The sequence below is a fragment of the Triturus cristatus genome, chromosome 4_2 (assembly GCF_964204655.1).
Source record: "Triturus cristatus chromosome 4_2, aTriCri1.1, whole genome shotgun sequence".
NCBI classification, from domain to species: domain Eukaryota; kingdom Metazoa; phylum Chordata; class Amphibia; order Caudata; family Salamandridae; genus Triturus; species Triturus cristatus.
In genome coordinates, this window is record NC_140586.1 from 571,343,130 (window position 1) to 571,367,984 (window position 24,855).

General features: G+C 41.6%; 1 protein-coding gene across 2 annotated transcripts in view; it reads left to right on the forward strand.

The window, feature by feature from the left end:
• VAV3 (vav guanine nucleotide exchange factor 3) overlaps positions 1-24,855 on the forward strand; it is a 1,147,877-nt gene that overhangs the window by 415,775 nt on the left and 707,247 nt on the right. For both annotated transcript variants that reach the window (XM_085602242.1, XM_085602243.1), the window contains exon 5: positions 5,655-5,763. In XM_085602242.1, coding sequence (XP_085458368.1) covers positions 5,655-5,763 — 109 coding nt within the window. The remainder of the gene's footprint in view (positions 1-5,654; positions 5,764-24,855) is intronic.

Genomic DNA, 24,855 nt, shown 5'->3' on the forward strand with positions numbered 1-24,855 from the left:
TACACATATGTATATCACTGGCTGTGTTGTAAAGCTATGGATATGCCATTAACTGACTGTCATTTTGCCAAGTAGTCTTCTCCCTTGCACTCACTCCTCTTTAAAATTATATAATACTTTGTTCAAAGTGGCATTAAAATCACCACACACTACAGCTGTGACTTTACACACTGAAAACTCCATAATGAGTTTTTGGCACACTATTGGTGCATGCTATTTAAAGTTATTGTGGGATCTTATGAGAAAGTGTAGTGTGCAAGGGAAATTCATTGGGTGTATTCAGACACCATGCACATCTCTGCTAGAGAGGCTCTGAATGAACATCAACTATGACCAGCCCGCTCTTCTCATTCATACTTGATGGGTTATATACTAAACTAAAGTGAAACCTAGGTAATGTATGCAGGAGACCCAGAATGGGAATCCCCTTTGGCAGTAGAATAAGATAAGTAACTTGTGGTTATGGTGCAGAATAAATAACCATGAGTCTCTATTAAAACATTGGATCAGTCTCTTTGAAAAGTTGAGTAGGCTACTGACTGTATTGTGATGGTTGATACAATTTCATAAAGGTGACGTCTCTTCCAGAGACTTAGCCTGCTTCATTCTGTCCTCTCTATGTAAACCCGCCATTGTATGGGCTTCTAGAGTGAAGTATTTACATTTTTTTATATGTGATTTCAAATGCCGGTCTATAGACTTATGCAGTTGGCATAATTAAGAGCAGGTAGCCATTCCACCAGCTTTGAGTTCTATTACTGAACTAACTGCGGTGAATGCCTAATTCAATTAATGGTTAGTATCATATTTAGGTTTAGACGTTTAAATTGCATCACAGCTCTTAGTTAAAGTTATTTTGCCTGAATTGAAGTTATGATGAAAGTCTTTCTGCCCTCAGTGCAAAACATGGCTGGGACATACAAATAGATAAATCACCCTGTTGAGTTAAATAGATACCTAAAAAATACTGTATGCTAAAAACATGATATACCGATAAAATACATAAGAGCATAACACCATGTTAAAATGCTGTGGGGGCTACAAACTATTTAAACTGGAAAGCTTGCCTTCACACTAAAACGTTCGGTGAGGCAACCTGATGTTTTTCATGAATATCCCAGCTTAGTCTTAAAGTCGGTCAGTTGCTTTTTTTTACATAGCCCATAAGGTCACTTAGCAGAAAGAATATCTGATCTGCTGTGTTATCAAGCTGCTCTCTACATAAGATCTTAATTATCGTTTTTGAAATGGCCTTATCATATAGTTTGAAGAGCAGCATCAAATGTTCCAGATCCTCTTTTTTGCCACAGGGGCATTTGTCTGGCGCTGCTGAGTTTATTCTATTCTTAGTTGAGTTCAATGATAAGCATCCCCCCTAGCTAAAGCAAACTGTCTTCCTTCCTACTAGCTCACCAGCAGAGTGAAATATTGTTGAGCTTTCAAGGATGGATCGAACAAGCCAGCGCGACAACAGTTGTAGGATTCCTAAAGCATAACTTTTTTGCTGCCACTTTAAGTACAATGATTGCTTGTTGCTGTGGGATTTAGCTTCATCTGTTACATCAATTTCATTTTTGGGGACTGGGACACATCCAGTCTCTTGGCTTCCTTATTCCATTGGGTCGCGTAGATAGATTTTTGAATGCATAGAGAAGTGTTCTCTCCACGCTGGGTCCATGAGGCGAGTACCTCTCTAGGCCAGTCTTTTCAGCCCATACTTAATGGGAACCATCTGACATTTGCTCTCAATAGAAAAGTAGCTGATTCCTGTACCACTGTAGTGAAGCTTCCCGGCAGTTTGAGCATTGATTTCCAGATTCTCCTCTCGCAATGACCTACATGCACTCTAGTCTTGTCGAGTCCCCATAACTCTGTGCCATATTTGATTTGGCTTCCAACTTTTGCATGGAACACTTTGTCAATGATATTGAGAAACCTATGGCTGTGCTTGTACACCATTCTTTAGATGCATTTGCCGCAACTTCTGATTTGCCTATGGCAGTTTGTATGTGTGTTTTCCGTTTCAATGTTTTGCCTAGGTACTTAAAAGATGGAACATCCTCCAGTTCCTCCTGATTTATAAATAAAGGGGAACTTGATTCTGAAAGTCATTATCTTGGTTTTACCAGTGTTGATTACCGGATTATTTGTTGTGCAATAGGCATCCATAGCGGAGAGCTGTGCTTGTAGCCCTTTATATTTTTTTGCTATTAAAATTGAATCATTGGCGTAGAGGAGTTCAGGGATCTTAAAGCCATTGACTGACTAGACATCATCAGACGCTTTCCTGATTTCTTGATAATTTGCCTGAGTACTATGACCCCAAATATCTGAAACACATTAAGATGAATAATCATTTATCTATGATAAATCTTTTGTTTTCTAGCTCCAGAATGATAGTAATCACATTAATTTGGGTTAATCTAGTATTACTAAGAATGCGTAGATCTAGGCTGTACAACTAGATGTGGAGAAGGTCTTTCTACATAGGTTTAGGCCCCTTGGTTTTCCCTGGAACTACGCACTGAAAAAAGTTTATGCAAGATATTGGAACGCGCCTGTCGGTAAGCCTATAATGTGGCAGCTAAATGCTCCTATAGAGCAGCTCTAAAAAATTCACAGGCTGAAACGCAACAACATTAGGGAATACTAAGCTAACCAAATAAAATTAGCCAATAACTCAACTAAAGAATTTTTAAAATTGTTCAAGGCTTTATGAAGCCGAAAGCTCTTGACAGCACTATATCCCCTTTGGTCACCCTCTGCGAGTACTTATCTGACTTTTTTCATGAGAAAATATGTTTAATTCATTCTTCCTTCCCTCCGGCTATGCTTTCTCCTATGTCTAATTCCACTACTGACCCTCATGGCACCTGGTCCGAGTTTTGCCCATTTATCCCAGAGGCATCTCTCAGAGAACTGTACAACTGTAAATCTGGCTCTTCTGGGGACCCTTGCCCGGCCCAGTTCTTCAAATCACATTGCCCCGTGGCTTAATATGGTGTTGAATCCGATTTAGAATTTTTATCTTACCACGGGGCTCTATCGTGCCACCTGGAATCAGGCATATCTTCTGCTTATTCTTAAGAAACCAGACGCAGACCCAGTAGAGCACACACATTTTAGGCCTATATCTCTTTTTTTCTAGCGCCTGCTAAAAATCTTGAAAAAGAGGTTCAGAAACAATTGTCCAATTTTCTTGAATCTAACTGCTGTCTCCATGACTCGCAATCTGGTTTCAGATCAGTCTACAGCACAGAGACGGTGCTTCTGGAACGCTGAAACGGTGCGTGAAGCGTTAGACCAGGGCAACTCTGCATTGTTGGTGCTATTGGATCTCTCCGCGGAATTCAGCACAGTGTCTCATCGAATTCTCTTGGAGAGATCTAAGCATTTGTGAGGGGGGGGGGGAACTGCGCTGGCCTGGTTCTACTCATTTCTAGAGGACCACTCTCAGCGGGTATTCCTACGCCCTCACTGAAGCCCCATGTTTGTGGTGTTCCCCAGGGCTCTGCTTTGAGCCCATTACTAGTCAATGTCTATCTTACCCCCCAACAGTTGCCGAGCAATGGGGAGTGAAAGTGGTATCCTATGCTGATGATACTCAGCTGGTGTTCTCTTTCAGAGGGCACTTTGAGGATACCTTTGCGAACTTCAAACAATGTTTGATTAACATTGCAGCCTGGATGTCGGAAAGCTGCTTGAAACTGAACACTGAGAAAACAGAAGTTTTATTCTTTAATCAATCTTCCCCCTTGCTACCGGGGCTCTGGTGGCTGTCTGAGTTAGACCCCCCTTCAATCCCACTAGATTTAGCCAGAATCCTGGGGTTTATATTTGACTCTGACCTCTCCTGCAAAGCCCAGATCTGCCAGGTCTCCTCATCCTGCTTCTGGAAACTGAGAGCTTTGAGGAGATTCCTCAATCTCCTCCCAATGGATTTCAGGAAGACTGTGGTCCATGCATTGGTCACGTCCCAGCTGGACTACTCCAATAGTCTTTATATCGGACTACCTGCACATTTTATTCGCCGGTTGCAAACTGTTCAAAATGCTACGGCCCGAGTCATAAGGAAGGTGCCGTTCCGCCAACATATATCCCCTCATCTGTGGAGCCTCCACTGGCTGCTGGTCAAAAGGAGGATTGAATTTAAGGCACTCACCTTTGCCTACAGAGCCTCTAGAGATAGGGCCCACATTATCTGAAACTAAGACTCCAAAACTATCCTCATGACAGGGTTCAGAGATCCAACCATCTGAAACTGCTTAGAATTCCCCGCTTCTCTAAAGCCAGGATGGGCGGCCGAGCTTTCTCAGTAAGAACGGCATCACTCTGAAACTCTCTGCCTACCCATCTTCGGCTGATAGAGTCTGAACTGGCTCTTTAGCCTCCTGTAGCTTCTCCCCTCTTACTTCGTTGGTAATCTGCATTTAGCGCCGGGACACCTCCGCCGGAGGTAGCCGTGTGCTCTATAAATCCACTTATTATTATTATTATTAGGCAACTAATAAGTAGTGGCACACTTAAATCTTTTTTTCCGGATCGCTCAGGAATATTGTCTTCTGAAGCAATGTTGTTTCAATACCTTCTTCCAGCTGATGGATTTTGTTATTAAAGTATAAAGTGCACAGCACTTCCTTCCCCAATGCCATTACCTAATCGTGTCTTTCTCAGGAATTTTACTCTGAAAGCATTTAATAGAGCCTTATAGCCCGCCGTAGCGGGCTATACCGGCTATTAAAGACCCGCTGCAGCGTTAAAGGCCCGAGCCGAAGGTGAGGGACTTTAACAAAGCAGCGGGACTTTAATTGCCGGTATAGCCCGCTACGGCGGGCTATAAGGCTCTATTAAATGCTTTCAGAGTAAAATTCCTGAGAAAGAAACAATTAGGTAATAGCATTGGGGAAGGAAGTGTTGTGCACTTTATACTTTAATAACAAAATATTAGATTGTTCTAATAAATAAAACAAAGCCTTCAGGGAGCGCGAGGGGATTTAAATCCCCTCGGGCTCCCTGAAGCCTTTGTTCACAGCCAGAGCTGTGGAATGTTGGAGCTCCGGGCTTATACCAGCCATTATAAGCCCGGAGCACTCCATTGTTTTCAATGGAGCTACCAACATTCCAATGTCCTAATACAGGATATAAATGTGATATTTTCTATATCATGATTAGTTTTTGTGTATTAGATTTTCTCTATTCTATGCTCAAGAAATCCAATTGTCTGGGTTGCAATATGCAAAAATAGGTATGGCTTCTACCAGTGGCATGATTTGCTGGTTGTTGCACCGGGCATGTACCCAAAACGAGTTTTCTTGTGGACTTGTTAAAAGAGCCAATGGGATTCTCTGCCTAAGAGGCATAATGCTGACTGTGTGGATCCATAGAGATAACAATTCCATAGTAGAGTTTCCATTACTTTGTAAGAAATGTAATATGTAATACAGCATGCTATTCGTAATATTATTTGGCTAATTTCTTCACAGTTCTCTATACATTTAATAATGTATGCTAATTTTGAAAGCCAGCATAAGGCATGTCTTTTACTTTCATATTTCTTTATTGTGGACATTTTATTTCACACCAGTTTGACATTTCTGTTGATAGGTTTAACTGAATAAAGTGCTTGAGTTGAAACATTTTAATTTTTCTTTAAGTGAAACTGGTGTGGACGATGATGAAGAGCTATACGATTGTGTCTACGGGGATGATGAAGGTGGCGAAGTGTATGAAGATTTGATGAAAGCTGAAGCAGTCGCTCCAACTGTACGTATTTTCATTATTATTATTAATTCTTTCTATATGACATATTGCATATCTGTCAGATGGAATAAAACGTTCATAAAGGGTAATTGATAAATTGAGTTTTTTCCTTAATGGACTGTTAAGCATCAAAGATTGACACTTTTTTACATGAATGCTACATCTGCACCTCAAAGTGAGGGCTGCGAAGCAATGCCTCAGTTGATGGTCCCTTCTCTTTTTCATATGCACCTAGTTAAAGTTTAACCCATCGACGACTATTGTTATTCTTGGATTTTGAGAGGTGATTATGGACCGAGCTTAACTTCAGCCATCTTTGATGCTGCTCTGTCTGTTTTGTATGACAATCAATGCACACAGACAGCTCTGTCATGCATGGCGGATGTTAGCCTTAGAAATTAATAAAATACACCATTTTATATATAGCATAATATTTCAACACACAATTGGGCATCCTGCCATGCCATACCGAAGAATATAACACCACACCCAACTCAATATAGCACATCAAATACACAACTCATCACCCAAAACCACTTGATATTGCAATACTGCAAACCACTCTTCACCAGGTATTTCATACCACACAATACCAGAGCAGGTTGCACCACACCAGCGAAATTATAATTTCAGCAACATCTGCAGACATAGCTTCCTGAATGTAGAAACATAAGTGCGGATAACAGGAAGGCCAATACCACCGCAAGATAAATAACCATTATGGGATCAGGGAACAACAAAATGTTACTACTATCACTTGATCGTCTGTTGTTACCTGAGAGGAGACTCAGCATTTCCTAAAACATCAGGACAGCAACATAATATGCTATCATGTCTTGCCATGACAGCTAGTCAATACAGTTCAGCATAGGGGGACGTGTTTTAGGAAAAAGAAGTCTGTGTGACATTCAAGGTAAGATGGCACCAGCAATTCGGTCTGATGATAAGCTTGCACTAGTACTTACAGTGAGTAAAGCATGAGGAAGCTACGAGTATTAAAAGAAGTCCTACTTACTGAATGAAAATGTCTACCTCTGGTCATCAAAGGACATAAGGGATACAGACAGTCATCTACCAAATTATTTTCTAAAGTGAAAATATTCGAAGATATTTTAACAGGGTACCTTTCGATAAGGCAATTTCAGATTTAGATTCTCAAACATTAGCATGAATTGACTGAGACCCAGGTTTGATTAGAACCTGAATGACCATTAACCTTATTTGTCAGTGTTTCATAAAGTAATTATCGAAAGTGCACTATCTTTCTCATTTTGCCTCCTGCTAGGCACCTGTAACTGAGTTATCAAGTGGAACTTTGGAATGATTATAAGCAAAGCCTAGAGGACTGATTTGATTCCTTACTAAAAATAAGGCTTCTTGACAATTAAAAACGATGTGGCTCTATTAATTCAAAGGACTCTAAGGTAGGGGTAGATGCTTATCTCCGCTCTGCTGGCAGACTTTGTGTAGTTTTGCCCACTCAACGATCTGCGTAGAGCGTGTAGTTCTGAAAAACTCAGCAAAGCAGCGTGGAAAGGAGTTTTTCCTCTCGCATGGCTCGGCAATGTTAGGTTGATGAGAGAGGAAAATCATATGTTAGATCACCTCCTGGAGAGATTTCGCAACACGGCATGGGCGGTCGCGGCAGGTCGCTACCGCTCGCATTGAGGAAACTGCAGCTCAAGTAGAACATCTACTTTAGTGGCAGAAGGAAGCAGCGCCCTCTTGCACTGATTTTACAGCGCGGGACAAACTCTCGGCGCTAAAAATCAGGACATGCAGCGCAACTTACGGCACTCCACTGCTTGCGGAACTCCACGGAGCGCGGCAGAGTTTTTTCGTTAGTTCGCGGAGTTCAGCACAGAAGAACTCTTCCCAGGCCTACTCAAAGATGGAACGTGAAGACTCTCATTGCTGTGTTACTCAGTGTTGCACACAGAGTTTGCAAGAGTGAACCTAAATTCGATATTTGACTAAATGATAAATTGCAAGAAATACTGTCATGAACAAAAATTCTCTTTTTCCTTCCTGTCTGTGATGTTTTCTTTCTCTCCTCTGTTTTCATCTATCATACACTTGTTTATACCACACATGTATAGGTCTTCATTTGTATACTTCTGCATTGCACTTTGTCAGGAGTCAATCTTCATATCCGCTTTGGAGAATCAACAGAGTCCCTGGGTACACTCATAATTGTACCTCTGGTGCACCGTTATAATCGCTTGGTTATTTTGAGGCAGACCCATAATGGAAGATTTAGGATGGACTAGAGTGAACAGAACCAGTGTAGATAAGTTGACAGAAGAACAGAAAATATGTTTCAACACCAATCAAAAACACTTATTGTGAGAAGTTGGCCTGGCATATGCTGGTCACCAGTTCTAGTTGCCACCTTGCGCCAGTCCAATTCGACTCTTAAGGTGATAGGTTTAAAAGATAACCTTTAAAGAAAGCTATCCTAGTGGTAGCTGTGGAGAGCAGCCTTCAGGCTAAGTCTTGAAGGAGTGTTAAGCTTATTGTTTTACCATAGATAACCTCTTAAATGACCAAATGAAAGAGTAGTCCACACAGGTATATATATAAAATATATGTATTTATTCTAAACAGAATCCCACAAGTTTCTTTATGAGGCTAGAGGTGAAGTTACAATTCAAACAAGCATTTATAGATACAATAAATAGCACTGGAATCACAGGGCCCCAGGGGGGGACCAAACCATATATTAAAAAAGTGGTATAAGAACCACGACAATTCTACAGACAATGCCTAGGGCATTTAGGATCGCTGGCCCCTTAAGAATCCACCCCAGGTTATGAGGAAGGGGACCCACGGGAGGCGCGTGCAGTGGAAATAGCTGCTATCGGGATCTCTATTAAAGCCTACGGAGAATGTCGCGGTTTGATTTAAACAGATTAAAGACACTTCTAGCAGGAGTTCAAAGTTAAAAACTTAGAGTTAAGCTTTTGAGGAGCCCACTACCACGGGAGTACCGAGGTACCACTGTTACCTGCCCCAGCGAAGCCGGGTGCATAGGTCGTTTTCGATTTCGGGTCGCGGGCTGATTTTCAATGGGAAAATGTACAAAACTGCTGCTAGCCAAAAGCGTTGATGATGCCGTGAAGATTGAAGTTGTAGATCTTGTAGAGAAGAACCTGAAAGCAGAGGGGACAGAGTCTGGGTCACGGCACAGTGGCCAGGGAGCTCAAGGAAAAGAGCCCTTCAATGTTGGGTGCTTCAAGTGGAAAAGGTGTAGCTTGGATCTGCAGCCACGGGCTCCGGGAGGCTTCAAGGAAGGCCAGCTTCTGGAGGGCGACTGCCCACGTCGGATGAGGGTTGCTGCGGTGTTAGTGTCCGGATCGGATCCACTAAGCCTTGGCAACTGCAACCCACGCAAGATGAACAAATCAGCTACTGGTGCAGACCCACGAGGTCTGTGAGAGGTCTCCTTCGAAGAGACTGTAGAGCAGGCCTGGAGCAACCAGGAGAACTCTTAAAAGTAAGGATTGTCTTCTCCAGGGCCCACAAGTTGAGAGACAAGGGACCGTGGAAGGCAGCAATTTGGAGTGCGTAAAAGGGTGCCCACGGGCCACCGGAGTGAGCAAGGGCGCTGATCTTTGGCACAGTTGCTGCTGAGAGGTTGGCTCAATATTGGGCCAAAGCACAACTTCCCCACTGGTCAGGGTCGTGTGCTACGCAAGAGGTGGCCGGTGTCCTGGGGTATCGGGGATCTCGGCACCCACGCGGTCCACGGTGCTCAGACTTGCTGGGCACGCTCACTGACCTCTGGGATGCTAGGAAACCCACCTCAAGGTTGAGAGGAGCCGTCGATGTCCGAAGGAGCAGCGAAGTTCCAACCGGGTCACTTGCAGTGTTTCAGGTGCCTGCCAAGCAGGGGGGTAACTCCTTTACCCCAAGGGAGATTTCTTCAGTCATCTGGGCAGCAGCTTGTCGAAGGTCAAGTCTGTGAAGTCCAAGATTAAGCTGATTCTCCGGGGACACGTTATTCACCTTTATCCACAAGATTAGGGGAGTGTCCAGATCAGTGTCCACCAATGGTAATTGAGGCGGGAAAGGGTGGCTACACCCTCTCCCCTAACACCCTAATGTCTCTCCTCAATTGGCCTCTTGGCCTCCTTTGGAACTGGTCTCTTTTATTTACTACTCTTGATACAACAAAATCTGGCTCCCCTAATGACCCGTTACCCATTTCCATTATTAAACAACTTGATCCCATTTATCTCCAAGTTATTATGGAAGCCCTTAATTCTTCTTTGCAATCATCTACTGTTCCGCCTGTCTGGAAGCACTCTATGGTTGTCCCTCTGTTAAAAAAGCCTGCTGCTGACCCCAAAGTCCTTGCGAATTTCCGACCTATCTCCCTTTTGTCTATCTTTTCTAAGTTATTGGAAAGACATATTCATCTCCACCTTTCCAAGTTTGTTGAAACTAATAAAATACTTCACTCTTCACAGTCTGGTTTTCGTGCTGGCTTCTCGACTGAGGCCACGCTCTTAGGGGTCATAGAAAGACTACGACTTCTATTGGATGCTGGAGATACAGTCGCGCTCATACTATTAGATCTGAGCGCGGCTTTTGACACTATCTCCCATCCCATACCGATTAACACTCTGAAATCTTTTGACATCTGCTGTTCCGCTTTGGATTGGTTATCTTCCTTCCTAACTGACCGCACTTTTCAAGTCTTTTCTGCGTCGGACAGTTCTAATGTCTTTCCATCGCCTTTTGGAGTTCCTCAGGGCTCCATTTTGAGCCCCTTGCTCTTTAATCTGTATGTCAGGCCTCTTACTGACATCGCTGACAATGCTGGACTGTCTCTCTTTACATATGCTGATGATTCTCAAATCATCTTCTCGCTTTCCAAATCAGATTCTTCCTCCATTTCTGCCCTCCAGTCGGGCTTGCGCCAAATTGCTGTTTGGATGAGTAAAAACTACTTGAAACTCAATGCCAACAAAACTGAGGTACTTATTTTAGGCAAGCAGAAAGATCTTTGGGGCTCCTGTCATTGGCCAAATGAGTTAGGTACTCTTCCTCGGCCTGTTGATCATGTTCGCAACTTGGGATTTTATATTGATGAATCTTTGAAAATGCAGCATCAACCTGTTAAAGTTGCGGGTACTTGCTTTACCATCTTGAAATGGTTACATAAAATTCTTTGGATGCTGCTGAAAGATACCCAAAAAACCATAGTCCATGCTCTTATTACATCAAGGCTGGACTACGGAAACATTTTGTTCCTGGGTGCAAATAAGGCTGTGTCCCGTAGGATGCAACTTGTACAAAACTCTGCTGCCAGACTCCTGTGTGGGGTTCCCACATGTTCTTCTATCTCTGAACATCTCCGTCATCTACATTGGCTTCGAATTGAAAAGCGGCTCGAGTTCAAAGCTCTGACCTTCATGTTTAAAATCAAATGGGGTCTAGCACCGGACTATTTACAGACTCTTGTCTGTCCCTATGTTCCGAACCGTCATCTTCGCTCTGCTTCACTTGAAAAATTCCACGTTCCTAGGTTTAGAATTTCCAGAATGGGAGGTAGATCTTTTTCCGTTCTGGGTCCTTCTCTTTGGAACTCAATTTCTCTTGCCATACGCAGGGAAACTTCGTATCCCCAGTTTCGTCGTTCACTGAAGACTTGGCTTTTTAATCAATAATTATCTCAACTCAGCTTTCGTGTCCAGGCGCCGGGAAACCCTTGTTGGGTAGCTGTTGCGCCATATAAATCAAATAAATAAAATACTAAATTGTGTGTTTCCCGCCTGGGCGAGGAGCAGGATGCCCCTGAACCGGTTCCAGGCGGTGTATGCAGAATGTAGGCGCTGTGGCAGCCTACGTGCAACTCTGAAAGGTATCCTATGGTGCACCCACCCAGTTCCAATCCACATAGCCTGTCTGGGAAGGTGCTGGCACCTCCTTTCAACAGGATCCCTATTGTCCAGCTGCCGAGGCTGGGATTTTCCCCAGCAACAGGCAGCCAGAGTCGTGTGGGTGGGGAGTAGCATCCATTTTGTGATACGTGTGCACTTTTAAATTGGTGTCTAAATTCTGCCGCTTTTCCCATATCGCCCCTCTAGCAGGGGGGAATCATGCCCTCATGCCCATGACTGGACTGGGGGGTATGATTCCTACATGTTTGACACCAAACACGATATGGTTCTGTGTAGCCATTCTCAAGTTATCACGCTATCGCGATATACTTGTAATGCGGTTAAGAGTATATGGTATGGCTCCACTACAAACAACCCAGCAATGGTTTTACGAGGGTTGCAGAGGGGCCCTACTCAGGTAGGGGTCCCCCCTCACACATATCTCAGCACCCTGCCTTGTAGGATTAGCAAGGCCTGCTTGAAGGGTGACCAATGAGAATACATGTGTTGTACATAGGTGGGATACAGGGTACCTGTATCCCTGTAAGGGGGTGCAAGCACCACCTTACCCAGACTACAGTAGTGGTCTGGTGGTGTCATTTGGTATGGCTGTCCCAGGGTGGCACAATAAGTGCTGCAGCCCTGGTAGGCCTACTGAGGAACCCATGCCCTGGGTACCTAGGGTACCATCTACAAGGGACTGCCAGGGTATACTCAGTGTCCAATTGATTTGTACCTAGGGCACTCACATCAGTTTTAAGGAGAAAGCAGATAGGCTGGGGTCCTGGATAGCAGGGTCCCAGCCAGACTAGTCATAAACTACTCAAATACCAGGCAAAAAGTTGGGGCAACCATTAGTCAGATTCCCCCTTCCTACACTTATTATACCTCCCATCACCAAAACCCTAGGAGAAAACAAACTTGGCAATCAGGAGTATATTTTCCAATGTGTGTACTCTCTTAGACCATCTAATCAACTACCAATATTTTTTATGAACCTGAATGCCTACACATTATGAAATGTTCAATAACAGTTATACTGTTTGCAACAACACATTGCAGTTGTATAAATTCACATTTTCAACTGTGGTTCTGCTACTATAAGAGAAAACATTACACAGGCTATATTTTCATTGCAAAAAGTGTTTAAAATTTCTCTTAACAAACCAACTACTTAAGTCAAGTGTGAAATGATGGAGATGAACCTTTAAGTCCATGTTTTGCATAGGGTATGGTGGGATTGTATACTTGGGTCTTGACTCCCCGTGTAAAAAGCACTAACGACCAACATAGTCTTAGAGTCCTGTCATGATTATTTGTTTCATGCACCACTTGCACAACAAGGCACATTTCCACCTGAATCCTGTGTACTTTGCAAATGCAATCCCACAAGTAGTAGGTTCAGATTTGAGTCAGATGGACTGCAGGAGATGAGGGTTTGCTTGGATGGTGCAGCTATGCTGGAACACAACCACCCTCAGCAATCTCCTGGACTCCACTCAATTTGGCTTCCGCAGTGGCCATAGTACAGAGACCGCACTGAACAAGGCTACCAAGGCAGGCACTCGATTGAGGTGGAGGTGCAGCCCTCAGCTTGCTTGATTTCTCAGCAGCCTTTGATACTGTTAATCACGGGCTGCTGCTAGATCGACTAGCAAAAATTCAGATCATCGTCCCAGCCTGGGATTTGCTGAAAATCTACATCCTCGTTCGAGAGCAGTCTGTTTGACTGGAAGAATTAGCTTCACAGCCTTTCTACCTTCCCAGCGGGTCCCTCAGGGGTCATCGCTTAGTCTGACACTTTTTAATGTTTATGTCACCACCCTGGCTAACTTATTTAAAAACTTCAGTTTTTCCTTGACTTCCTAAGCAGATGACACCCAAATTGGGATCTCCTTGGCCAACAACGACACTGGCACAGGGTCCAGATTTTGTGATTGCACGCATGCAGCCAACACATGGATAGACAGGAATTGCTTAAAACTTAATTCAGGAAAGATCAAAGTTATATTTTTTGGAGCCCAAACCTCCTTTTGAATCTTGTCCTGCTGGCTGCTGTTAGGTAGTCCCGCAACTTCGAAGTTCTGATTGATGACAAACTGAGCTACATCGATCAAGTCAATGCGGTGACCTCATCTGCCTTTTTCACGCTCTGGACAATGAAAAACATATTACAAGACCTTCCAGTGAACCTTCTGAAACACTTGTCACATCACTGGTAATGGCAAAATGAGACTACTGTAATGGTCTACTTCTCACTGCACATCAATACATATTGAATATATTGCAAACTCTGCAAAATGCTGCAGCCAGACTTCTACTGAAGATTCCACAATATCACTCTGTGTCCAAATCAATAAAAGAACTGCACTGGCTCCCTAGAAGACAGATGATTACCTTTAAAGCACTCTGCGTTGCTTACAAAGCACTTCTAATCTAGGCCCAGATTTCTTACTGCACAGTTTCAAATGGTGCACCACAGGTAGGCCCTTATGCTCGGCCTCTGCCAAATTCGCAGTTGTCCCCAGGTTCAGGCAGGCTGCCTGGGGAGGTTGAAGCTTTTTGTTGGGAGCCACAAAGGCTTGGAACGTGCTGCAGCTGCACATCAAGGAGTTGTCCAACTTACTAGCATTCAGGAAATCTCTGAAAGTCTGGTTAACACCGTGTATCCTCCTTGGCTTTACTACCTGTTCTTCTGCTCTGCCATTAAAGCGAGCGCCAAGACGGGTAATTGAGTGCACTAAAAAACGAATTCACATAACATAACATAAACTATCTTTCTGGCAGCCATACGTCACATTATTTGGAGAATTCAGTTAATTAAAAGCTGTTTCATCTTTAGGACTACATTATTTTTTCTATATGGCGAATGAGATAGTGTGTAACTATTACACATTATTTCCATAGACACTTTTTGGCTTGCTCTTGAGTTTTGCAGATATGTGGCAAGTGAGAGTTGTGCATTTGGGATGTGAGAAGGTTCTGCAATTTTACACTAAGGACAGTGGTTCAACAGTTCTCTTGCTTAGTGGTGCATGTAATGTATAGTGGAAGTACCCTGGCATGAAAACTTCAAAATCTCATCCGCTATTAGGTTGTATCTTTACATAAGTAAGCCACATATAGTACTCTTCCTTGTCCTGATGATGACTGACAGGTCTCCACCGATGAGCTGACATATTGACCTAGACCATTCTGGACTGAACACAATACACTATTGCTACCTGCCCATTTTATATTTATTGCTTGAGACCATAGACCTGGAAACAATGCTAGTTGGGAACGTCTTTATATATTGTTTTCGAGTATTTTAAAGAATGAGTAAACACTTTTACAGACATTTAACACTGCGTAATTAGTGCACTATTATCAACGTGTTATATCTAGCACCCTGGAAACAAACGTGAAGTCAATGGTTTTATGTACATGTGATTATCAATTAATGCCTCGGATAAACAACACTCTGCCATCCTTTTCTCACACCCGCGCTTCTCTGGCTAATTATATGCTGCAATACGATTACTAGGTATATATATATATATGTGTATGTATGCCAACAATTTTTCTCCGTTTAAAAAGAAAAAATATAGGGTCGCACTCCAGCGAGTTGTAATAATCCTTGGTTTTTATTCACAAATCCACAGGTTCCGAGATGCACAAAAGAAACCAACGCGTTTCGTCAGCGTCCGCTGACTTGCTCACGGTTAATTTACAACTTTCAAATCAAGTTTTTTTAAACAAAAAGACAGGAAATTGACACACCTTTCCTGTCATGTGCGGGGTGGTTTAGAGTTCCCCGGATTTCTGGGAAATGTAGTCCCATTCGTTAACTAACATTTGTTTATATATTCATTTGGATTTATTAAAGCGAGGCTAAATGTCACAAATGAAATTAAGTGCAATGCCATTAAGGATCAAAAAAATGAAACCAATTTCATGGTTAAACCAAAAACCAAATGTTATCAATTTCAACCTTGCATCGTAAATAAAGACCCTCTGGTGGGTCGTCATTGCTGTATTGTCAATTTCAAAACCACATTGTAAATAAATATCCTCTGGTGGATCGACATTGCAATATGTCCTCCGGTGGGCCTATATCTTAAAGACAGTACTAAATTTAGAAAATCATATTCATAGTGAATTACAAGAACTTATTAGCACAATGTAACCATTTAAAAAACCATATTCAATGAAAAAAGTCAATGTGATTTTATGTTACTGTCTAAAGATGTATGTATAGTTCTTCCGACTGGTTCAGACCAAACGGTGTCATGCTTCTAAAGTTAATAATGTGTCGAGATTCCTTTTGCCTCAATAATCTCTCCCGATTTCCTCCTCGTATGTTGATTGGTACAGTTTCAATTCCGTAAAACTTTAGGGACTTCCAATTACTGTTGTGGTGTGTCTCCATGTGCCTTGCTACCGCATTATTTTTGTCCTTGTTTTTGGTAGCTCTCGTATGTTCCAAAATTCTTTTCTTCAGCTCACAAATGGTGCTTCCCACATATTTTAAATTGCAGGGACATTCAATGATGTAAACCGTGTATTGGCTTTTACACGATATTAGTTGTTTGATTTTCCAAGTTTTTTTGTTAGCCATTGTAATCTCACTTGAGGGTTTAGCAATTTGGCACACCTTACAGTTTTGACACTTAATGAAGCCAGTCTTCTTTAGCCATGTTGTTTGTGCTTTGTTCGATTTAAAATGACTGTGCACCAATCTGTCTTTTAGGTTTGGAGCTCTTCTGTAAGTTATTACAGGGTGCGGTCCCATTATTTTTCCCACAGTCCCGTCCAGTTGTAATATTTTCCAATTTTTTTGAATCACATTCACAATTTCTTTAGATTCCAGAGTGTAATCCAAGATTAATCTTATTGGTTCATCCTTGGTCTCTGGCTCTTTGGTTTGTGTCAAGCAATCTTCCCGGGTTTTCTGATTAGCTCTGTTCCAACACTGATTCACAGTGTTTTTGTTGTATTTTCTCTTGAGGAATCTGTTGATTGAGCCTGCACTTTGTTTCTTCCATTCCTCCTCCTCACTACACAGTCTACGAAGCCGGAGAAATTCTCCATAGGGTATGCTTGACACTAGGGAGGGTTGGTGGAAGCTCGTTGCTTCAAGAGTGGCATTGGTTGCTGTACTTTTACGGAACAATGTTGATTCCAAACGGCCATTTTTCACATATATTGTGGCATCCAAAAAGTTGATCTTTGTCTTATTGGTTTCATATGTGAATTTCAAACTCGCGACACTGTTATTGAGAATTTCAAAATATTCATTGAATTCCTTCTCAGTTCCGTTCCAAATTATCAATAAATCATCAATAAATCTTGCCCATTTGATAATTTTGTTTGTGTGTCGTTCATGTTGTTTGTTCCAGGCCACCTCTCGCTCCCACCAGCCCATCACTAGGCAAGCATAGCTTGGGCTGAAAGAAAAGCCCATAGCCGCCCCGTTCTTTTGACGGTAAAGATCATCTCCGAAGAGAAAAATATTGCAAGTGAGGCAGGACAGAATCATATCACATAACATGTTGTTATGGTCTTTGAAATGAATGTTTCTTTCTTGTAGGAAGAATTTGATGGCTTTCAAACCTAAATCATTATCGATGTTCGTGTACAAAGCAATTACATCCATCGTTATTAACAGAAAACTGTTTTGCCAGGTCACATCACGCAGATTATTTAGAAGATCAGTAGTATCTCGAATGTAAGATTCTAATTTCACTACATGTGGAATTAAAAAAGTGGTCGATGTAATTGGCCATGGGTTCAAAAAGGGACCCTTTCGCTGACAAAATTGGTCTGCCTGGTGGTGTCTTACAGTCTTTGTGTATTTTCGGGAGAAAATACATTGTCGCAAGTTTAGGGAAATCCACAGATAGATATTTACGTTCTTCTTCATCTATCAGGTGTTTCGCTGTCCACATGTTTAGATTGTTTTCCATTTCCAACTGATATAACATAGTGGGGTTAGTACTTAATTTCTCATAGTATCTTTCATTTTGCAACTGGCGTTGTGCCTCAGTGATGTACAGTTGGCGGTCCCATATGACCACGTTGCCTCCTTTGTCCGCCATCTTAATTTCGATTTCCTTGTCATTGGCTAATTTATCCAAAGCCTCCTTTTCCACTTTCGTTAAATTCTCCTTGCGATTCACTTTATTGATTTTATACAAGTCATGGATAACCGCCTCCTGAAATACATCAATTTTGTTGCCCGGTGGCAGCTGAGGGTAGAATTTAGATTTTGAGCGTTTGTTGCTGAGACTGGCCCCTAATTGTGGGATTGCTGACTGCAGGGGTATCTCCCCCCCTTCCTCCGCATTTAAGTTAAGTAGTGTAAGATAGTCGTCAGCCTCTTTTGCCAATAAAGTTGACGTGGGAGTTTCCGCCATGTGGCCAATCCTCGTTTTTTTCGGGTTTTCTAGAAAGTGTTTTGCCAATTTTATTTTGCGGACATACAGATAGAGATCAACTCTAGTTTGTGCTAAGTCCATTTGTTTAACCGGACAGAAATTTATTCCTCTTTTTAAGAGAGAGATTTCCGGTTCTGATAATTCCCTGTTTGAGAGGTTGACCACTTGAAGTTCATTACTTATTGATCCGTTCGTTGCCTCATACTTCTTGTCTTTGTACCAATCCTTTCGCTTGAGGTGCTGGGTTCTTCTTCCCCTTCGTTGCGTCTTCTTTGGTACCAGGTTTTCCCCCTTCCCCTTCCTCTGTTTTGTCTTTGGGGCATTTGGTTTTGTTCCCACTGTCGTTGTTGCAGAACTAGGCGCATGTCCCCTAAAAAAGTTGACCTCGCCCCTTCTGTTGTTGACTCCTGCTCCTCTGTGCTTAAATCTGTAGAGGCTAGGGATGAGAAACTACTAGATGTTCCCGCTGAGGCTGCCATTCCTTGCTGTTTAAAAGGATCAAATTTCCGTGCAAACGTGAATATTCTCCCCTGGGCATAGTCATTTGCATCACGGATAAATTTGTTATGTTTTCTTTGACGGACCACATCCTCATGTTTATTTATTTGAGTATCTAAATCATCCTTAAATTTTTGCATTTCCGTGTTAAGTTTTGCACTCTCCAGATCTTTTTCCACTTCCTTTAATTGGTCTTTGATTTTATTGAGGGCAATCTCAATGTGTTTGACCAGTATTTTGATTAATCCGAGAGATGAATTAAGAGTATGTTCTCCCCACTCTTGTAACAAATCATTTGTAGAGTCCTGATGGTTGGGCATCAGCATAATTCTCAATCCTCTGGGGACTCTTCCCACTTCTAAATATTTCTGCAAGGTTACCAGTTCCCAAAATTTATTTATTTCCTTTTTGCTGAGCCTTTCCCATGATCTTATTTTGCTTTTGATATCAGTTTTGTCTGGTATGTTCGATTTTTTTGTGGAGTCCTGCTGCACAGTGCCTTTATCAAACATGGTCGATATCTGCTCCAGTCTTTTGGCCTCACGTTTATCCATGCTGCGTCTCTGCTGTGGATTTGTTATTAGAAAATTAAGGTGATTCTCGCTGTCGGGACTACTTTGTAACAAAGCGATATAGGGTAATTCAATTATGGCTCTTTTCAATGAAAGTATGTTGCCATTAATCTCTGAATGCTTTGTGTGTTTTCGTCCCACCTCAGTAGCCGATACGATCACTGCAAATTTTGAAGACTGAGTGTCAATACACGCATTGAAACCAACAATGGTACACAACCACCCTTACCTGACGTCCCGGCTTCGAGTGTCGTGTTTGTTGGTTCGGCGTGTTCTTGCTGAGTGAACGGCGAGCACCATCCGGTGAATAATAATTGACAAAGGCGTCCAACGGTTCGGATTAAATGGCGCTCTTTTTTTGAAGGTGCGGGATCCTTGCGGCTTGGACCGCCGCTAATATGCCAACAATTTTTCTCCGTTTAAAAAGAAAAAATAGGGTCGCACTCCAGCGAGTTGTAATAATCCTTGGTTTTTATTCACAAATCCACAGGTTCCGAGATGCACAAAAGAAACCAACGCGTTTCGTCAGCGTCCGCTGACTTGCTCACGGTTAATTTACAACTTTCAAATCAAGTTTTTTTAAACAAAAAGACAGGAAATTGACACACCTTTCCTGTCATGTGCGGGGTGGTTTAGAGTTCCCCGGATTTCTGGGAAATGTAGTCCCATTCGTTAACTAACATTTGTTTATATATTCATTTGGATTTATTAAAGCGAGGCTAAATGTTGATACAGATCAGGGTATCAGAAATATGCCCACTACCACAGATAGAGTAATTTTTCAGTTACACGCACATACATTCATCATACACTAGGGCCCATTTCACTAACATACACTCCAATACTCTACCAGCAGCAAACCTGTGGGAAGAAAACTCCTAAAGCACCCTGCATCTATATCTAGGCGATAGGACCAGTTTAGTGGTTGCCTAACATAATATAAACAATCTATAAACAATAATCATAAGTCTTCAATAAACGACAAGAAAAGAAACAACCAACACCATGTTTAAAAGTTATATTGCTTTATCTAAAATTGGTTAGAGTAAATCAGAATAAATCATTTCTCATAGTTACCTATTCTAACTAGTGTCAGAACGGGTCAGGACCAGTCTCTCAAAAGTCTTTTCAGGATAAGGTCCTCAGCATCAGTCCTCAGCAACGCAAGTTCACGCAGCAAGGCGACGAAAGAAAGTGTGTGGAGAGCCCTCCCTAAGCTAACATATTTTATAATGCAAAATACAATGGAAACCCACATGAATCTGACAAGTAAAATTGTAGCACTGAGCGGAACGAGAAGGAAGGGATGTAACTTTGCAACATCTTGAAATCTCCGCTTAGGAAAAGTCATAATACGCAAACCTCGGAACAGGAACCAAAGATTAGAAACTATTAAAGTTCATTTCCCTCGGCAAACCGGCTTTAGCACAGAGTTCTTTCTGAGGCTCTTTGTTTACCAAGGACAAATCATTTCTTTTGGAGATCCTCCAAACTTGCTGATGTCCTCCCGGAAATTTCCATATAAGGACTACGGTCAGTTGTCTGTAACCGAATTCCAGCAGGGGTCTCCCTTGTCACATCACAGATTTCGCCTGCACCACAGCTCAGCCAGGCTTCAAATCATTCTCAGTCATTTCACAAAGGCCTCCATAGGCCACAATAGACCATCTTCAATTAAAAGACAAAATAAAAATTACTACATCATAATGATTAGACAGTGTTAACCCCACTAACACCCTTATGTGTATGCATTTACCTAGCTTTGTGACATAAAAAAGCATTAATTCAGACAGCATTTTGTGCTCAAAATAAATAGCACACAGCAACATTTAAACATGAAAACTTGCACGTTATTGTGAATACATAAACAGCACACGCATGCTAACCCTCGTGTAACCTTCTCTTGTGTTAGGACAAACAGGTTGATTAGTGAAACACACTTGCACAAGACTAATAATTAGTTGTTAATTATTAATAATTAATAAAACGCATAGACACGCCAGTGCTTCAAAAAGCCCCAGAATTTTCTAACAGAAAACTCTGCTCCAGCAATCCCCCCTTTGGTGATTTTATCACCAAATAAACCCAAAAAAAAAATTAGTGAAAATTTAGTCCCATTTTAGGAGAAATCAGAAATGTCTTTTCCCCTTACACAACATTAAACACCAGTCACTCTTTCATCATCTCTCTTAGTCTCTAAATAAACACTCTCCCTCAATTCTTCTAATTCAATCTCTTCTGGTTCTCTTTTCGAATTTTTCGAATTCTTACTTTTCTTTTCATTTTTCAATTTCTCTTTCCCTCTCCTCTTTTTACAACACACACACACTAATCTCAGTATCAGCAAAGCAACAATTATACAAGACAAAGGAAACAATATTCTACCTATAATAGTACTACCTATTTTTGCAATAAAATCCTTAACAGCTATCATCTTATTAGCTAGTTTAGTCCATAAACTCCCAGTTTCAAGTGGTACTAAATCTTCATGCAAATCAGTAATATTTTTGATATAGACCTTCAGGTCTTTACTTTCATCAGGAATGTAAGTGCAACAATGTTGAACTTTCAAAATTCCACAAACTCCACCCTCCTTTGCCAAAAGAATATCAAGGGCAAGTCGATTTTGCATAGACATGGCACGTACGGCACTTAACTCCGTATTTACCAAAAGAAATCCTCCTGCGGTATTTGTCGATAAACGATCAACCACTGTAGACAATTTCCGAATTCCATAAGCATTTAAAGAAATTCCCACTGCTGGAATCAAAACCCCAAAAATATCACCCACTATTTCAGACCAAGTCTCTCTTTTAAAACGTTTTAATAGGTTAACCCCTTCGGTGCTCATGACGGAATGGTTCCGTCATGACCCACGGTTGAGCTGTGCTCATGACGGAACCATTCCGTCATGACCCCGCCCGCGCAAGATTCCGCCAGCACAGCGGCGGAATCTGCGCAGCATCGAAGGGGTTAATATCTTCTACATCACTTATTTTATCTGTATGAAAAATCTTAGGAAAAACCAAACCCACATAACATGTGCCATACCAATGGTCAGGCAACTTGTAATAAGCCTTGTTCCCACACACATAGTACACTCCTGGAAAAATTGTATCTTCTCCACCTCTGAAACCCCAACCAGTCGCAACGAAGTATGTATCATGGCACTCACTAGTCCCCACAAAATATGTATCATATTGGGATTTCCTTCTGGTAATGCATAGTTTACCCTTCTGCGGTGCATCTAGAGCCAAAGTTGGACTAGCCCCATTTCTCAACTCTTTTCCCATTTCAATGTCCCAAATTGTCTCACTCACTTCATATTTCCCTGCTTTCTCATGCATGTTCACTCTCCTTTCCTCTACCATATCCAGGAAAGCTTTCTCTTCTTCTTTTAAACTGCAAGTTAAATTATTCTTAAAAATGTAATCTAATGTTAGTCCTTTTTCTTCAATAAAAATTTCACCAAAAGTGTTAGCTTCTTTAGCTGGATTCAGTTCTTTGTTCATTGGCAAATGCCCAAAAATACTATCTCTGTTAGACATCTTATAATCTATTTTCCCTAACAAATAAAAAACACTACTTAAAATACTACAAGAAATACCATATGTAGCTGGTAAATGGTGATAAGTAACACCCTCTGAAACGGATGCAGGTAACTGCATGCAGACATAGCAATCCCTCACTTCCATTGTCTTCACATATTCATATAACAGTCTAGAAAAAACATTACTAGAAAAATTGTTAATTGACCTATCTTTGTGTATGTAACTATTTCTAATTGGAACTTCTTTTTGTGAATTCTTCTCTATATTAGTCATATTTTCTGTGTCCATCCCAAATTCAACCTTAAAAGTAACTAATAAAACTAAAACACCCCATAGAAGCATTAATATTCCAGTACAACAGCAGCACATCTTGCACCACCTTTTTAAGAAGGCACATCTATTTTGATTATTCTCTATGTTAGCCATTCTGCTTTAACTTCTACTACTCCACTACTGAAATTAGAACTCTTCAAATCTCCAACGTTTATTCCAAACTCTTCAGCTTCCTCAAAGATCTTTCTGTTCACTCAGTCCAAGTGAATCCTCCTTTTACTCAGTTTGGATACTCATCATTTTTCACTCCAATTTCTTCAACATCAAATTGTATCAGATCTCCAACACTCGAATCCTCAGTATCTGACTCTTCTCCAATGTCAGTCAAGAATACTTTCAGGATTTCACCAGTATCTTCCTCAACCACTTTTCTCAAGACCACTTCCGGATTATCTTGAGTCACTGTTTCTTCTTTTCCTTCTTCAGACAGTGTCACATAAGACCATTCCGGTGATCTGTACTTTTGGTTGGGTCTTTTAACTCTTTTTATTTCTACTGGTTCTTTTGTTCTCTTTGATTCTTCTTCTTCAGCCTTTGAAGTTTGACTGGATACCTCATTCACTTGTTCAGCTCCCGATGTATTTGCTCTTATTATCCTGTATCTCAGTCTTTTCACTCTGTTGTTAGGCCAACGATCTCCTTTCACAACCTTTTTCGGCTTTTCCTTAACACTCCTTTCTCCAATCGAAGTTCTCTTTCTCAGAACTCGACCTTCTGTTTGTTCATTCTCATCATCCGATTCTGTTTCAATTGTCTTTTACTTTCGTTTCTTAGCAGTTTTCTTTTCTTTCACAGATTCTTTCACCACTGTTTGAGACTTCCCTATTTCTGTCCCTCCTCGGGTCTCCGACACGCAATCTTCTTGCTGTCTATTTGTCCCTTTACCTAACTCCTCATCATTGTTCCCTACACCTCCTCGGGGGTCTTCCGCAATCTGTCCCTCTCTATCTTCTTCTGACCCTGTTTCTTCAAGAATAATCTCAAGCGGCTCTTCAATCTCCTCCTCTTCTGATTCAGGAGTAGTCTCAATGTGTTTTCTCTTTTCTTTTCTTTTTCCTCCACTGCTACTCGAAACTTCAGGCTCTTTCACAGAATCAGAATCTGATCTTCTTTCTGATACTCGCAGTGAATCTCTTGAAGCTCTCTCTGCTTCTTTTCTCACTGATTCTGTATCTTCAGGATCTTCACCATCACTGGAATCTGACTCTTCATAATACTCTTCACCAGTTCCCTCTCTCGGACTTGGAATTCTCAGAGTATGACTTGCATGTACCCAGTGTCTCACTCCAGCACACTTTACTGCAGTCGTTGTAGTCAGAATAACTTGTCTCGGCCTTCCCCACCTTGGAATCAAGCAATTTCTTCTTCTGTGCACTTTAATCCTCACCCAGTCTCCTGGACTTAGATCATGGGCTTGCTTCTTCTCAAGTGTGGTAGCTTCTTCTCCAACCTGGTGAAACACAGAATGAACTGCGTCAGCCAGGCCTTTGCAGTAATCCAAAATCATGTCATCAGTTATTGTCATCAACTTATTCACAGGCACGAATGCATGGCGCATTGCACGTCCCATAATGATTTCATGCGGACTCAATCCTGTAGTTCTATCTGGAGTAGATCTCATAGTCATCAAGACTAGAGGCAGAACATCTGGCCATTTCATGCCAGTGGCTAAGCACATTTTTCCAATTCTGTTTTTGATTGTGCCATTAATCTGCTCAACCACACCAGAAGCCTCTGGTCGGTATGCACAATGTAGCTTCTGCTGTATTTTTAATGCTTCACAAATCAAACTAATGAGTTCATTTTGAAAGTGTCTACCTCTGTCAGATTCAAC